This window comes from Panulirus ornatus, chromosome 28, assembly GCF_036320965.1.
Source record: "Panulirus ornatus isolate Po-2019 chromosome 28, ASM3632096v1, whole genome shotgun sequence".
NCBI classification, from domain to species: domain Eukaryota; kingdom Metazoa; phylum Arthropoda; class Malacostraca; order Decapoda; family Palinuridae; genus Panulirus; species Panulirus ornatus.
The window spans coordinates 19,894,797-19,909,746 of record NC_092251.1 but is presented as its reverse complement, the minus strand read 5'-3'; the positions used below and the strand labels follow the sequence as shown (position 1 = coordinate 19,909,746).

Here is a 14,950-nt window from a genome sequence, read left to right as displayed (position 1 = left end):
CCCCTTCTTTGTTCCTTCCTCCGGAAAGTCAAAAACGAGAGGGGAGGATTTCCAGCCCCCTGGTCTCTCCCCTTTTAGTCGGATTTCTACGACACGCAGGGAATACGTGGGAAGTATTCTTTCTCCTCTATCTCCAAGGATAATATAGGATAATAATGAAATGTTTGAGGACAATATGTGGTGTGAGGTGGTTTGATCGAGTAAGTAATAATAGGGTAAAAGAGATGTGTGGTAATAAAAAGAGTGTGGTTGAGAGAGCAAAAGAGGGTGTTTTGAAATGGTTTGGTCACATGGAGAGAATGAGTGAGGAAAGATTGACCAAGAGGATATATGTGTCGGAGGTGGAGGGAACGAGGAGAAGTGGGAGACCAAATTGGAGGTGGAAAGATGGAGTGAAAAAGATTTTGAATGATCGGGGCCTGAACATGCAGGAGGGTGAAAGGCGTGCAAGGAATAGAGTGAATTGGAACGATGTGGTATACCGGGGTCGACGTGCTGTCAGTGCATTGAACCAGGGCATGTGAAGCGTCTGGGGTAAACCATGGAAAGTTGTGTGGGGCCTGGATGTGGAATGGGAGCTGTGGTTTCGGTGTATTTTTACATGACAGCTAGAGACTGAGTGTGAACGAATGTGACGTATGTTGTCTTTTCCTAGCGTTACCTCGCGCACATGAGGGTTGAGTGGGCTGTTATTTCATGTGTGGCGGGGTGGCGATGGGAATGAATAAAGGCAGACAGTATGAATTATGTACATGTGTATATATGTATATGTCTGTGTGTGTATATATATGTATACGTTGAGATGTATAGGTATGTATATTTGCGTGTGTGGACGAGTATGTATATACATGTGTATGTAGGTGGGTTGGGCCATTCTTTCGTCTGTTTCCTTGCGCTACCTCGCTAACGCGGGAGACAGCGACAAAGCAAAATAAATAAATAAACATATGTATGTATATATATGTATATATATATATATATATATATATATATATATATATATATATATATATATATATATATATAAAGCGTTAAGAAAATGGCCTTGATTAGGGCATTCAGTTGGCCATGCCGTGTAAGTTAACAAAAAACAAAAATAAAAAAAACTTGCTTCAGGAATTCAAGTCACCATGAATTATGAGACTCGTTCTCTGAGGAATAATTTAGATTGATTAAAAGATTACCAATTATTCATGCTGAAGTAGAAATTACTGATAGTCTCAGTGAATTAGCTGTCTTGAGTGTGGGTGATTATATAAACACATGTGCTTTTGGCGAGCCTGTGCTTTCGAAGAACGAGAGAAAAGCAGGTAACAGATGATGGCTGGGAACGAAATTTCCTGCGCCAGGACACCGTGTGTCACTGTGGTGAGTGTAGCTATGAGGACAGATGGATGGTCGAGGCACCTCAGGGGAACTATGTTATCGGATGATATTCTCTCTCAACCCTGGTTGTAACAGCCGGCCCACGGTCAATGCAGCTGTTCATCCGCGCCATAAGGGTTGGTCGACAAAATGGGTACGTGGCTCAGGCTAGTGTATGTAACGTTAATGAAATGGCTTTGATTAGGACCTCAGTTGCTCGTGCCGTCTCACCTGATATGAAATGGATAGTAACAGTGATAAGATAAAGGCACCAAGGTCCCCATTTTAAATAGTAGGGCTACATAGGCACCAAGGTCCCCATTCTAAATAGCAGAGCTACATAGGCACCAAGGTCCCCATTTCAAATAGGAGGGCTACGTAGGCACCAAGGTCCCCATTTTAAATAGGAGGGCTACATAGGCACCAAGGTGTCCATTTTAAATAGGAGAGCTACATAGGCACCAAGGTCCCCATTTTAGATAGGAGGGCTACATAGGCACCAAGATCCCCATTTTAAATAGGAGGGCTACGTAGGCACCAAGGTCCCCAATTTAATAGTAGAGCTACATAGGCACCAAGGTCCCCATTTTGAATAGTAGGGCTACATATGTTCTGTTCCTTTCGCCATCATACCACATTCCCCATCCTCATTACTCAGGATGGCAACAATGTGGTACTCATCTTGGAGGGGAAAAACCTGCATTGTGAATCTGTATTGAGGCTCCAGCGAAAGTGGCTCGGTTGGCCCGCAGACGACCTCCTCACCAGAGAGCACAATGAAGAGCGTCCACGACTCGTGTCACGCGTGGTTGCGCTGCAACTGATGCCTTGGCTGAGGCTACCAGGCGGGGGGGGGGGGGGGGGGAATGAAGAGAATTGGCGTCTGATAAGAAGCTGAATAGGTTTCATGGCCCCGCTGGACGCATTCCTGAGGAACTGTGGGTCAACTGATAAGGATGACTTCGAAGATGTCCTCAAGGCTGCGTGTAAAAAGGAGACAGACTACAGTACCTCAGCAGATGAGTCATATGTAGTGAACGTTTTTTTTTGTTTCTTTAGTGAACACCAGCGAACATCTAGTGAAGCTCAGGCTGAATGAAACACAAAAGGAGACGAGTCGTAGCCGCTCCTGTGAATGAACCAACCCGGGGTTTCCCGGAGATACGAAACAGTCCGAGACGAAGATTCATAAGATGGCTTGAATGAGCTTCGGAAGTTCTCTCTAGAGTCTAGAACCTTACCTAGATAACTGAACGTGACGGAAATACCGAGAAGATAACCTAGATAAATCTAGGTAAGCCTAAATATAGCTAGTTAAATAGGTTACTAGATCTTAACACAGGTGATCATTATGGAGCTGGGGTCACTAGAAGGTTCAATATGTGACATCAGTCTACATAACTAGACGACTATAATTGCATGAGTCAGGACAGTCAGCCCACGATTGGGCGCGCTTGGGTTCGAATCCTGGGTGTGGCATCCGGCCCACACCCAACCCAGGTGTTCATCCTCCCCTAGGGCTCGTCGATAAATGGGTACCTGGCATCTGGTGAGGGATGAGTGTGTGTATGTAACGGTTTATTGGATTTAGTCAACCAATCAGCTGAAACTATACAGAACGAGAAGGTGATGATGGGTGTGTGTGTGTGTGTGTGTGTGTGTGTGTGTCTCTGTGTGTGTGTGTGTGTGTGTGTGTGTTTGTGTATGTATGTATACATACAGAGGAGTAAGAACATGCTACAAATGTACAAGGTTAAGAGACGTGGCAGCACGAGAGTAAGACACTCTCCCCGTAACACACAAAAGGTAATCAGACATGTGAGGTTTGGGGTTATATATAGCAGCTACCTGAAGGTGATGTGACCTGCTGCTGGGAGGAGAGGTCGTGGTATGGAGAGGAATGAGACGATAGAGGTAACTTTCTGCCGAGGACAAGAGACGCAACATTGGATTATCCTTTTTATTTACGTTGGAGGCTCCAGTCACGGATACAAGCCTTAATTGAAATATAGAGAGGATTATGACAGGGAATTTACGAATTGTTGAGGAAGGTAAAAACTTGTCAGGTCAAAGTTATTGGGAAAGTCATAAGAAGGTTGAGAGTTCCAAAGCTTCGAGGTGTAGGGAAAGAAACAGTTTTCAAAACGGCCCACCCTTGAGTTGTCAACGGCCACCCAATAATCATGTGGTCTAGCTAGTGGTGGAACGAGTGGTGTGTGTGTGTGTGTGTGTGTGTGTGTGTGTTTACTGTACTGGATAAGGTTAATGTCTCTCTTCTAGAATCAGTTATAAATTTTTCAATCACTGCCTGGTATGGAAAACTTACTTGCAAAGATAAAAAGAAGTTGGGAAGGATTGTTAAGAAAGCAAGAAAACTAGGTGCGGAGACCGTATCACTGAATGAGCTTTATCAAAAAGGTACAATGAAACAAGTTGACAGAATGATGAAAGATGTAACGCATCCGCTACATAATTGTTACACGTATCTTAAATCTGGTAGAAGGCTAGCTCTGCCCAAGCTGCACACTGATAGATACAAAAAGTCGTTTGTACCTAAAAGCATTCTGCTTTTCAATCATCTGTCATCACTATAACTTCTAGCTTTAAGTTTCATGATAACTGTAGGTGATGGTTCATGATAGGGATGGTGACAAGCTGATATCGCATGTACACAATAGCAAAGTAACATTTTATATGAAATAACCTATGCAATATTTCTTGTTAATATTTTAATTTTTTTTTTTTTTTTTTTTTACAACTACTAAGGAGCTCTAAAGCCAAAACGAATTTCATTTTGTATTACATTTTGTATAACAATTTGACGAATAAAGCATCTTATCTTATCTTATCTTATCTTATCTTACCGTGCTGGTGCAGATGACCTGCTCGTGAGGGCGACATACATGGGCTGGTTCAGACGACCTGGAGGGGATGTGATCCGCTGACGGTGTTGGGGGTTCATGAAGCGGCCTGTACTTACCCGCAAAGGGATGTGGACAAAGGAGAATGGTTGTGTAGGCGTAACATAGCCGTGTTCGTGATAGGAAATCAGGGTATCAGTTTACAGTCTGAGGTGCAAAAAAAAATGTCATAAGAGAATTACCAAAGAATAAGAAGAATATAAGGAAAGAGGATGTTCGTAAACGTAAGGACTGAAGCGGTGCAGGTGGGGAGGACGTGTGGGGTCCAGAGATGCAGCGTCTTGTATAACTTCAGCAGGACACTGGCTGGTGAAGCAGTGGTTCTCTGAGGGAAGGAGACTCATTTAAAGTTTCTCACGAATAGAAGGACTGGGTCGGTGACAAGAGGTGTGGCTGTAGAATGATGATTCAGTGGGATTAAGACGTATCTTCCACTGTGTAGAAAAAGTATTCATTCGAGACCAGGCATGGCAGCTAGGGGGAATAAAGACGCGAGTGTGGAAGCCAAGGAACTGTAATGTTTGTTTTTAGAAATATCTTTATGTCATATCAGAGGCGTCTTACCCATTCTCGGCCAACTTTTACATAAACCAGTGAGTCTGAGGTGCGCACATGGATCGTGGGAGTGTTGCTGGAGAGGAAACGTGGATAACAACTGCTATATCCACGAGAAATGGTTATTGCTTGTGTTGAATAACTGGTTGTTACAGGGTTGTTGGTTTCCTGTGTCCAGTGGTTGCCAGTTCAGTCGGAACAGCGACAGTCGCCAACGAGGAACGTAATAGTGAACAGAACCTCAGCATAACATAATGTCGCCAGTATATAAACTTGTGTGATATATGATAACGAAAGAAGGTCAGTCCGTGGTAGAGGGAGGGAGGGAGCTAGGACGGTGGCCCCGAGGTAATCCAACATTACTTGAGAAATGTTTATCGTGTGACGTGTGATAATTCGTGTGGCGTGTGATAATGGCTGTGATGATTAAGGAATTTATGTAGATAATGTGATCGTAACCTTTATCAACTGTGGACGATATCCAGAGTGAACCGTAGCAATTCATACTGGTCGAAACATAAGATAAAACAAAAGATGAAACATAAGATAGAAGAGATTGCTTACTTACTTAACAAAGAGACGTCACTTATTTACTTACAAAGAGATAGTGCTTATCTACTTACAAATACTTACGACGTGACATTGCCAAAAGGCAGGTTTAGCTCTACATGTTCATGGCAAGAAGATCTACAGTTACGAAGGAATCATGTGAGTTACGTGGTGTCACGTGTTACGTGAGAGATGAAGAGAATATGTTAGTGAGGCCAATGTGGGTTAGGCAGCAGCCTGGGCCGAGGAAGTGAAACTCGACAGCCACTGGAGTGCAGTGAACCAGTCTGATCATCTCATACGTAACGCTTGAGGACGCATTACACACGGAACTCCTTCTTCGTAACTGCATTTCCCTGCGGTGAACGCTACGCGCTAGCACTACCTTCTCGTCGCACGTGTTCGCAAGTAAATACTCATCTTTCTCTTATTCTTTTCTCTTCTCTTTTTTTTCATATCCCCTACTCCTTATCATGTATTACTTTCCCTCAGCATTATTCTCAATTCGAGAGAGAGAGAGAGAGAGAGAGAGAGAGAGAGAGAGAGAGAGAGAGAGAGAGAGAGAGACGAAACATTAATGTCTCCTCTTCTCCCACTTTCTCTGTCTTCGTCGTTATTTGTATTTTCCTATGTATTTTCCCATCTATCATTTTTTTCCACTGTCAAACCCACTCTCCGTATCCTCCCCTCTCTCTCTCTCTCTCTCTCTCTCTCTCTCTCTCTCTCTCTCTCTCTCTCTCTCTCTCTCTCTCTCTCTCTCCATCAGCTATCTCCACCATCGGGAATGCACCACCTGTCACCCAGCCACCTCCTCCACCACTTATCTCCTCCACACCCTCACTTCCCCAACCCAGCCACCTTCGTGTTTCTCCTCCACCACTTATCTCTTCACCCTCACTTCCCTCATGACTGTGTTAGACACCTTGTGAGTGTGGGAGTCACTGTATAACGCCAGGAATATAAGTCATGAACACATACGTGTCTGTAGACCCTAATAATAATAATCGAATAATCCACTGAAAAATGTTCACTATCAATTATTTTCTAATCTTTATAGTTTGTTAAATCATGCCTCCCTAAATCTTGTTGAGCAAGCTATTCTTATCTTTTTCCAGCGTCGAGGAAGCCAGAGGCTATGTTCTTAATCCTTAATCTTTGATAAGAGAGATGATATAGAAGATATAACTGTCTTAAAAGACTCCATAAATGCATTTTATGATAATCTCATTTCTCGTCGTGAATTGCCCAGTTTGAGGGGATTTCCTTCCGTGTGTTCTGTTCCCTTCGCAACTTCTGTAGTTGTGATGTTACAGGCGTCAGATACAGCCCAGGCTGTAACCCTGATGCATTACACAACACTGAGAAACTATAGTGTCTGGACACACGCACACACACACACACACACACACACAAACACACACACACACAGTCACCAAATGATGATGTAAATATGTAGCGTTAGTTCCTGGTCTGTAAGGTACTGCTCTCCAGGTAGTCTGGCCATGACCTGACCTGGTGTCCAGGTCATGACCTGTTCTGGTGTCTGGCCATGACCTGTCCAGGTAGTCTGGCCATGACCTGTCCTGGTGTCTGGCCATGACCTGTCCAGGTAGTCTGGCCATGACCTGTCCTGGTGTCTGGCCATGACCTGTCCTGGTGTCTGGCCATGACCTGTCCAGGTAGTCTGGCCATGACCTGTCCTGGTGTCTGGTCATGACCTGTCCTGGTGTCTGTTCATGACCTGTCCTGGTGTCTGGTCATGACCTGTCCTGGTGTCTGGTCATGACCTGTCCAGGTAGTCTGGCCATGACCTGTCCTGGTGTCTGGTCATGACCTGTTCTGGTATTCAGGTAGTCTGGTCATGATCTCTCCTGGTCTCCAGATCCCTTTGACATGACCTGTCCTGCTCTCCAGGTAGGCCTGACATGATATGACCTGGTGTCCAGGTCCCCCTGACATGACCTGCTGTGGTGTGTCTAATGATCTGTCTCTCTTACAGGTAAGGTGGACGTGATCCTTGCGACACCATGTGCAACACGGACGGTAAGTACACCAGGCGCAACATGGACGGTAAGTACACCAGGTGCAACATGGACGGTAAGTACACCAGGTGCAGGACGGACGGTAGTAAGTACACCAGGTGCAACATGGACGGTAAGTACACCAGGTGCAGGACGGACGGTAGTAAGTACACCAGGTGCAGGACGGACGGTAGTAAGTACACCAGGGTATGGCCAAAACCGTCATGCACCATCCTCGTTTATAACAAGGGGTCTTAACCCGTGGTCCGTGGACCGGTAGTGATCCGTGGTCCGTACCCCAGTGGTCCACACAAGACTGAAAATGAATCAGTAACTATGTCAATAGATGAATGAATACATTCTACAATACGTACTATCTCTTGTAAAGGTTTGAATGGTGTTATTGGTTCTTAATTGTGGTTTGGGATCTCAATTGACAGTGGTGGTGTTGAGACACACCAGGTTTTCCTATGTGGTCCACATACATAAACAATTATGAACATTTTGGTCTGAAATAAAGAATTGTTTTAAGTGAGAGAACTGTTTTTGTGGACGATTTGAAAGAAATATGAAAAGGAGTATGAAAGGAAATAGTTTCTAAAAATCTATGAGTATTATGAGAAGTTCTGGTGATATCAAGGTGGTTTTAGGAAAATGTATGAGTATTATGAGAGGTTATGGTGATATCGAGGTGGTTTTAGGAAAATGTATATGAGTATTATGAGAAGCTCTGGTTGTGTCGAAGTGGATATTGGAAAATGTATGAGTATTATGAGAAACTCTGGTTGTGTCGAAGTGGATATTGGAAAATGTATGAGTATTATGAGAAACTCTGGTTGTGTCGAAGTGGACATTGGAAAATGTATGAGTATTATGAGAAGCTTTGGTTGTGTCGAAGTGGACATTGGAAAATGTATGAGTATTATGAGAAACTCTGGTTGTGTCGAAGTGGACATTGGAAAATGTATGAGTATTATGAGAAACTCTGGTTGTGTCGAAGTGGATATTGGAAAATGTATGAGTATTATGAGAAACTCTGGTTGTGTCGAAGTGGACATTGGAAAATGTATGAGTATTATGAGAAGCTTTGGTTGTGTTGACTTGGAATTCGGGATCATATGAGTAACATCCGTAGATTTAGCTCGGTCATAACATGTGGCGGTCAACACACGCTGGTGAACTCTGCCTGACTGACTGACTGACTGACTGACTGACTGAGTGCCTGACTGACTGAGTGACTGACTGAGTGAGTGACTGACTGACTGACTGACTGAGTGACTGACTGAGTGACTGACTGACTGACTGACTGACTGACTGAGTGCCTGACTGACTGACTGACTGACTGACTGACTGACTGAGTGCCTGACTGACTGAGTGACTGACTGAGTGACTGATTGAGTGACTGAATGCCTGACTGACTGAGTGACTCAGTGACTCAGTCTTGCTCTGTGTTTAGGACAATGCAACACCCGAATTATGGGTAATATTCAGACCTTTTCCATTCCTCTGTAGAATTAGTTATGAGTTTATATATATATATATATATATATATATATATATATATATATATATATATATATATATATATATATATATATATATATATATTCTTGTTTAATTTGTTATCTGATTGATATCCGGGGGTTTGGATTTTGATTCCACTTGGGCAAAGAAGTGACGTATATTGCAACCACACGTGAGTAAGTTATCAGTTATATGGAAATCAGATAATGTTCTTATCGGGTTATCTAAAATGGGTGGAGGGTTGCCTAATGTGTGTAGTGGTCAGACACAGTCCTGGGCAGGCTTTTGCCACACGTGATCCGGGTCACTGTCATTAAGACCCCCCCCCCCCCTCCTTGTTTAAGGTTAACTACCGCGTCCTGGTGATCTCCACCAGTGATCACCTCCCTATACTGTTCTTCTTAAGAACGTAAGTAAATGTGCTGTGAATTTTCCATATATGTTAATGATAGACGCAGTGCCATGTCAGTCATACTCTCAAATGATTATAATGAACTCCGATGCTCACATTGCCTTAACGATCCTGTGGTTGTTAGAGACAGACAACACTCTCTTAACGACCTTATGGTGGTTGAAGGTAGTGACCTAAGGACCTCATGCTTGGCAGCGTATCTTAACTATCCCTCGCTTGTTTGAGTGTCAGTGACACAATGACCTTTCACTCGCTGAAACACGCTGTCTGTTTAACTTCATAACGAGAGAGAGAGACAATACGTGTATTAACCTTGTATCTGTCAAAGACAATCCAGGTACGACACTCACCTGTTAACGAGGGTACAGGCTTGTACCACACTGCTGAATATGATCCTCAGATGATGAGCCATTATTACATTTCTAACCATGTAATTCTCCCCTTCCCCACCCCAAGCACATCGCTCCAACATCATCTTCCTCCAACACGAACACCATCTTCTTCCCATCACCAACACCCTCCTCCTCCAACACCAACACCCTCTTCATCACCAACACCTTCTTCCTCCAACACCAACACACACCGTCCTTCTCCCATACTCCCACCTATATCCTCCCCTCTCCCAACACCCTCTTTCCCCCCACACCCACCTATAACCCCCCCCCTTCCCCCATCACACATACACCCATATCCTCCCCTGATACACTTCCTCCCCAACACACACACACACACACCTGACCGTCCCTCCTTTAAAACACACACATACAAAACGCACCCCTTTCTCCCCCCCCCTCCACCTTTCCCCCCCACACCCTCCTCCACCACACACGTATCACCGGAAACACCCCCCCCCCCCCCCGAGACAGCTCCGGCAGACCGACGTCTACATAACACTGAGGCGCAACTGCTAACGTGTGTTTCTCCCAAAGCTGGAAATCTCTCACGGCTGCCACATCAGCGATGCAAATAGCACCTCCTCGGCTTTCCCAGAACGGCACGACCGGAGACACACTTATAAAGAGAGTGGCAAGAAGGTTATGATTTCCTCTCCCATTGTACGAGACGCATTGTTTCAGAAAGCACGACATGGCAACTCTCCTGCTATACCGTAGTTGACGATCCTCTCAACAGATGGCAGTGAGAGTCGTCATCATGGCAGGTGACGTCCGCTGGTGGGATTATGATCGCATTGGGTCGCTATCAAGATATCCACTTCTTGTTAGGACGTGTAGAGATCGAACGCACGTATCTGCTGCTTATTATATGGTATAGAACTTTGGAACAGTAGGATGAGTGAGGCAGCGGTGGCGTCAGGAGACGTGGGAAATAGCAAGAGGGACATCAGGGATACATAATGAACAGCAGAAGAGGAACGAATATAAACAAAGGCTGAAATATGGATGAGAGGAAAAGAGCGAGGAAAGCTGTGACTAATGGGAGGAAGATCTGCGTGGAGACATGGTCTCTCCCACACCAGCTTTCCCTCTCCCCAGTGAGAGTGTGGGGTTTATGATGGTCACCAGTGAGAGTGTGGGGTTTATGATGGTCATCAGGGAGAGTGTGGGGTTTATGATGGTCATCAGTGAGTGTGGGGGTTTATGATGGTCACCAGTGAGAGTGTGGGGTTTATGATGGTCACCAGTGAGAGTGTGGGGTTTATGATGGTCATCAGTGAGAGTGTGGGGTTTATGATGGTCACCAGGGAGTGTGTGGGGTTTATGATGGTCATCAGTGAGTGTGTGGGGTTTATGATGGTCACCAGTGAGAGTGTGGGGTTTATGATGGTCATCAGTGAGTGTGTGGGGTTTATGATGGTCACCAGGGAGTGTGTGGGGTTTATGATGGTCATCAGTGAGTGTGTGGGGTTTATGATGGTCATCAGTGAGAGTGTGGGGTTTATGATGTGTGGGGTTTATGATGGTCACCAGGGAGAGTGTGAGGTTTATGAAGATCATCAGAATAAAGTGATGGGCTTGTAACGCTCACTAGTAACTGTGAGGGACTTGTAAGAGTCACATGTAACAGGAGGGACTTATAAGAGTCACATGTAACAGGAGGGACTTGTAAGAGTCACATGTAACAGGAGGGACTTGTAACCATCACATGTAACAACAGTAGGGACTTGTAACCGTCACATGTAACAGGCGGGACTCGCTTGTAATGAAATGCGACTCGTCACATAAGACAGTAACAGCGTGTTGCGCATTCACGTTTCTCATATATGAGGGTTGAGGATACGAACTCGGTGTCTATATGATCCTTGTTCACAGTAAAGAGCTTGGAAACTCCCTGCGGGCCCAGAGGCCTCAGTCAGCTGTTTTCAAATAGGATTAGATTGCAGAGCGCGCCGTAAGGAGATGCTGTGGAGGCCACACGAATGCAAACCGACATCAGTTACTTGAAAACAGTAGACACCAGATTATGATGACCCAGAGTGAGGTTGATGCTTGATGTAAACAGTTTACACCGTAGATAGATTTTCAAGAGTCTGTTTACAGCTACCATCTACAGTCTGAGAATTTATATTATAATTTTGAGTCAAATTAAAGAGGAATTGATTGGGTTTCATATCATCCTCATAGATTATGGTATGGTGATTATGAGGTTCATAAATCTAGTCTAGTGATCAGTTAGCCAGAAGAAGATTTTCCTTAATTTTATTTGGAAAATGATAATGTTTGATAAGATAAACTTACCTGAGAAATACGAGGGGAAAATCTTAAACTCATAAATACATGAGTTTCTCTTTCCTGTTATGTAGAGGGAAAACCTTAACTCATAAACACATAAGTTTCTACTTTCTGTTATATGAGGGGAAAATACTAACTCATAAACACACTTGAATTTCCATTTCTTGTAATGGTGTTCAATTTTCTACTGATGCTTCGTATTTCGAACCAATGAGTTATAGAGACAGATTGAGGTAGATATCCCTTAATTTTTTTTTTTTTTAAATGATGAGTTTTGATAAAATGATTTTTTCCGAAGTATATGAGGAAAAATCTTATAAACACACATGAGTTTCCATTTCTTGTCACGATATTCAGTGTTTTAATGATGCTTCGTGTTTCGAGCCAGTGAGTCAGTGTCTCGAATCAGTGTGTTTGTGGTTCACCAGTATCCCAGACCATCTCCACACACACACATCTACCAGAGCTACACCCCCGTGTGTTGCTGTGATTCTGACCACACACACACACATCTACCAGAGCTACACCCCCGTGTGTTGCTGTGATTCTGACCACACACACACACATCTACCAGAGCTACACCCCCGTGTGTTGCTGTGATTCTGACCACAGTCTATTTCTGTAGGATGCGTCTCTTGTGAGTCATTCGTCCACTCTGTGTGTCGTAGTCACATTTGCATACTTGAGGTCATCAACAGAATTTGATTCTTCATGCAGTCTTGTGTTAGCTTGGTAGGCGCCCACTGCACAGGTCTCCTCACTCTGTTTACGACCAATATTCAAAGGAAGATTGTCATACTGTAGCTTCTTTCCATCCTTGTGCATTACAGAGAACAGTTGACTTCTGTGGGTAGTGGGCTGTGGACAGCAGCCGCCTTGGGAAGTACAGTCCTCCTGACGCAGGAGTGTTGAAGTGATGACCGGGACCATCTTACACCCTTCGTGTGAGATCTGTTCCTCGCCACCCAGGGAAGTACAGTCCTCCTGACGTAGGAGTGTTGAAGTGATGGCCGGGACCATCTTACACCCTTCGTGTGAGATCTGTTCCTCACACGTTCTTTCTCTTTCAAAAGATGAAGTTATTGAGACTAAGTGAATATTTCTGACATACTCCATCCATCCATCCTCCTCTTCAGGATTATCTCTTCTTTCGTGTTCACACGCGCTTTCTCACTCCCTCTCCCTCTCTCATTTCCTTCCCTCACATTCTTCATTACAGTCGTGTTCTCAGAGAAGACATTTGCGCATGTCGAAACCCTTTGATTCTGTAGGTAAACTCGACGTAGAGGATATGTGACATTCAAGCATTACGTAGAAGGTATTCAACTAGACAGTGGCAACATGCCAGCCTCTTGAAACAGTCAGCTGTAACAGGAAGGGGATTGTAACAGTCACTAGTAACAGGCTTTTAACAATCAACAGTGACATGGAGGGGTTTGTAACAATCACCAGTAACATGAGGGCTTGTAACAGTCATCAGTAACAAGGAGGGCCTTGTAACAACCATCAGTAACAGGGAAGGGTTTGTTACAACCATTCAGTAACAGGGAGGGGCTTGTTACAACCATCAGTAACAGGGAAGGGCTTGTAACAACCATGAGTAACAGGGAGAGGATTGTGACAATTACTTGCAACTTCTATTGACCTGAAAGGGTCATTAACAAGAACAAAGTACTTGTTCTTGTTAATAGCAATAGTGATAAGCTTGTAATGATCATCTCGACCAACGAGATGCTTGTAATACTTACCAGTAATGGTGAAACGCTTGTTAACACCAATAGTGATAACAAGGGGCTTGTAACGATCATCGCTAAGAGCCAGGGATCTGTAATGTGCACAAGTTACAGGCTTGTAATATTCACTAGTAACAGAAAGTGGCTTGTAATATTTACCAGTAAAGTGAGGGGGCTTATAGGAAACACAGGGAACATTTAGGAGCTTGTAATGCTTACTAATGAAAAAGGGGTGGCTTGTAGAATTCACCAATAAGACAGAGGTGCTTGTACTGCCTAAGGGGCTTGTAGTAGTGACCAGAAACAGCGAGAGACTTGTAGTAGTGACCAGAAAAAGGAGTGGCTTGTAGAATTCACCAATAAGACAGAGATGCTTGTACTGCTTAAGGGGCTTGTAGTAGTGACCAGAAATAGTGAGAGACTTGTAGTGCCCACTAGTAACAGCGACAGGACTGGTGGGGGAATACTAGTAACAGCGACAAGCATGATACAGGACTGAGGAGGGGGTTACCCCCTGGTAACAGGTGATGGCATGTTACAGTCAGCAGTGACAAGAAGAGGCATGTTACAGTCACCAGTGACGGCGAAGATCTTGTAACAACCACTTTTAACAGAGGAGGGCTTGTGGCCTTCCCAAGAGAACACAATGTCCAGGTTCTGCTTTCTCATTTGACCAGATAGCAATCGTCTCTTTTTTTTTTCCAGCCTTGGTAATTGAATGTTATGGTGGGTTGCGGTGATGCATGGAAACTCCAGCTGAAGTGGTGCCAGTTCAGACGTTCGTGTGGGTTCGGATACTCAGCGGTACGGCTTCATTATGACGAACCATCAGTACAACGTGTGGCTTCACTGCGATGAAACTTTTTTTTTTCTAGGTTTGATTGAGGCTTCGGTGTAATTGATTCGAACTTTTCTCTCACAGAAGATTAGAGTTGATTGGCATGAGGCTTCTGATCTGAGGCTTCACTGCGACGAAACTTTTCTTCTAGGCTTTATTGAGGCTTCGGTGTAATTGATTCGAACTTTTCTCTCATAGGTGATTAGAGTTGAGTGGCATGAGGCTTCTGATCTGAGGCTTCATTGTGATGAGGCTTCAAAGGTTCGGTGTGTCAGAAGCCGTGCCGTACAGAAGCTCGTGGTTGAGAGATCTCACACTTGAGTCAGTGATGCACACGATAGA

At 44.3% G+C, this 14,950-nt stretch overlaps 1 protein-coding gene across 3 annotated transcripts in view; it reads left to right on the top strand.

Moving 5' to 3' along the window:
* LOC139757881 (uncharacterized) overlaps positions 1-14,950 on the top strand; it is a 389,409-nt gene that overhangs the window by 231,844 nt on the left and 142,615 nt on the right. The window contains exon 23 of one of the 3 annotated variants that reach the window (XM_071678801.1): positions 7,390-7,419. The exons of the other annotated variants lie outside the window; for them this stretch is intronic. Within the exon in view, the coding sequence (XP_071534902.1) occupies positions 7,390-7,404 (15 nt within the window). The 3' untranslated portion in view covers positions 7,405-7,419. Of the gene's footprint in view, positions 1-7,389; positions 7,420-14,950 lie in introns of those variants that run through there. 3 annotated transcript variants of the gene reach the window in all.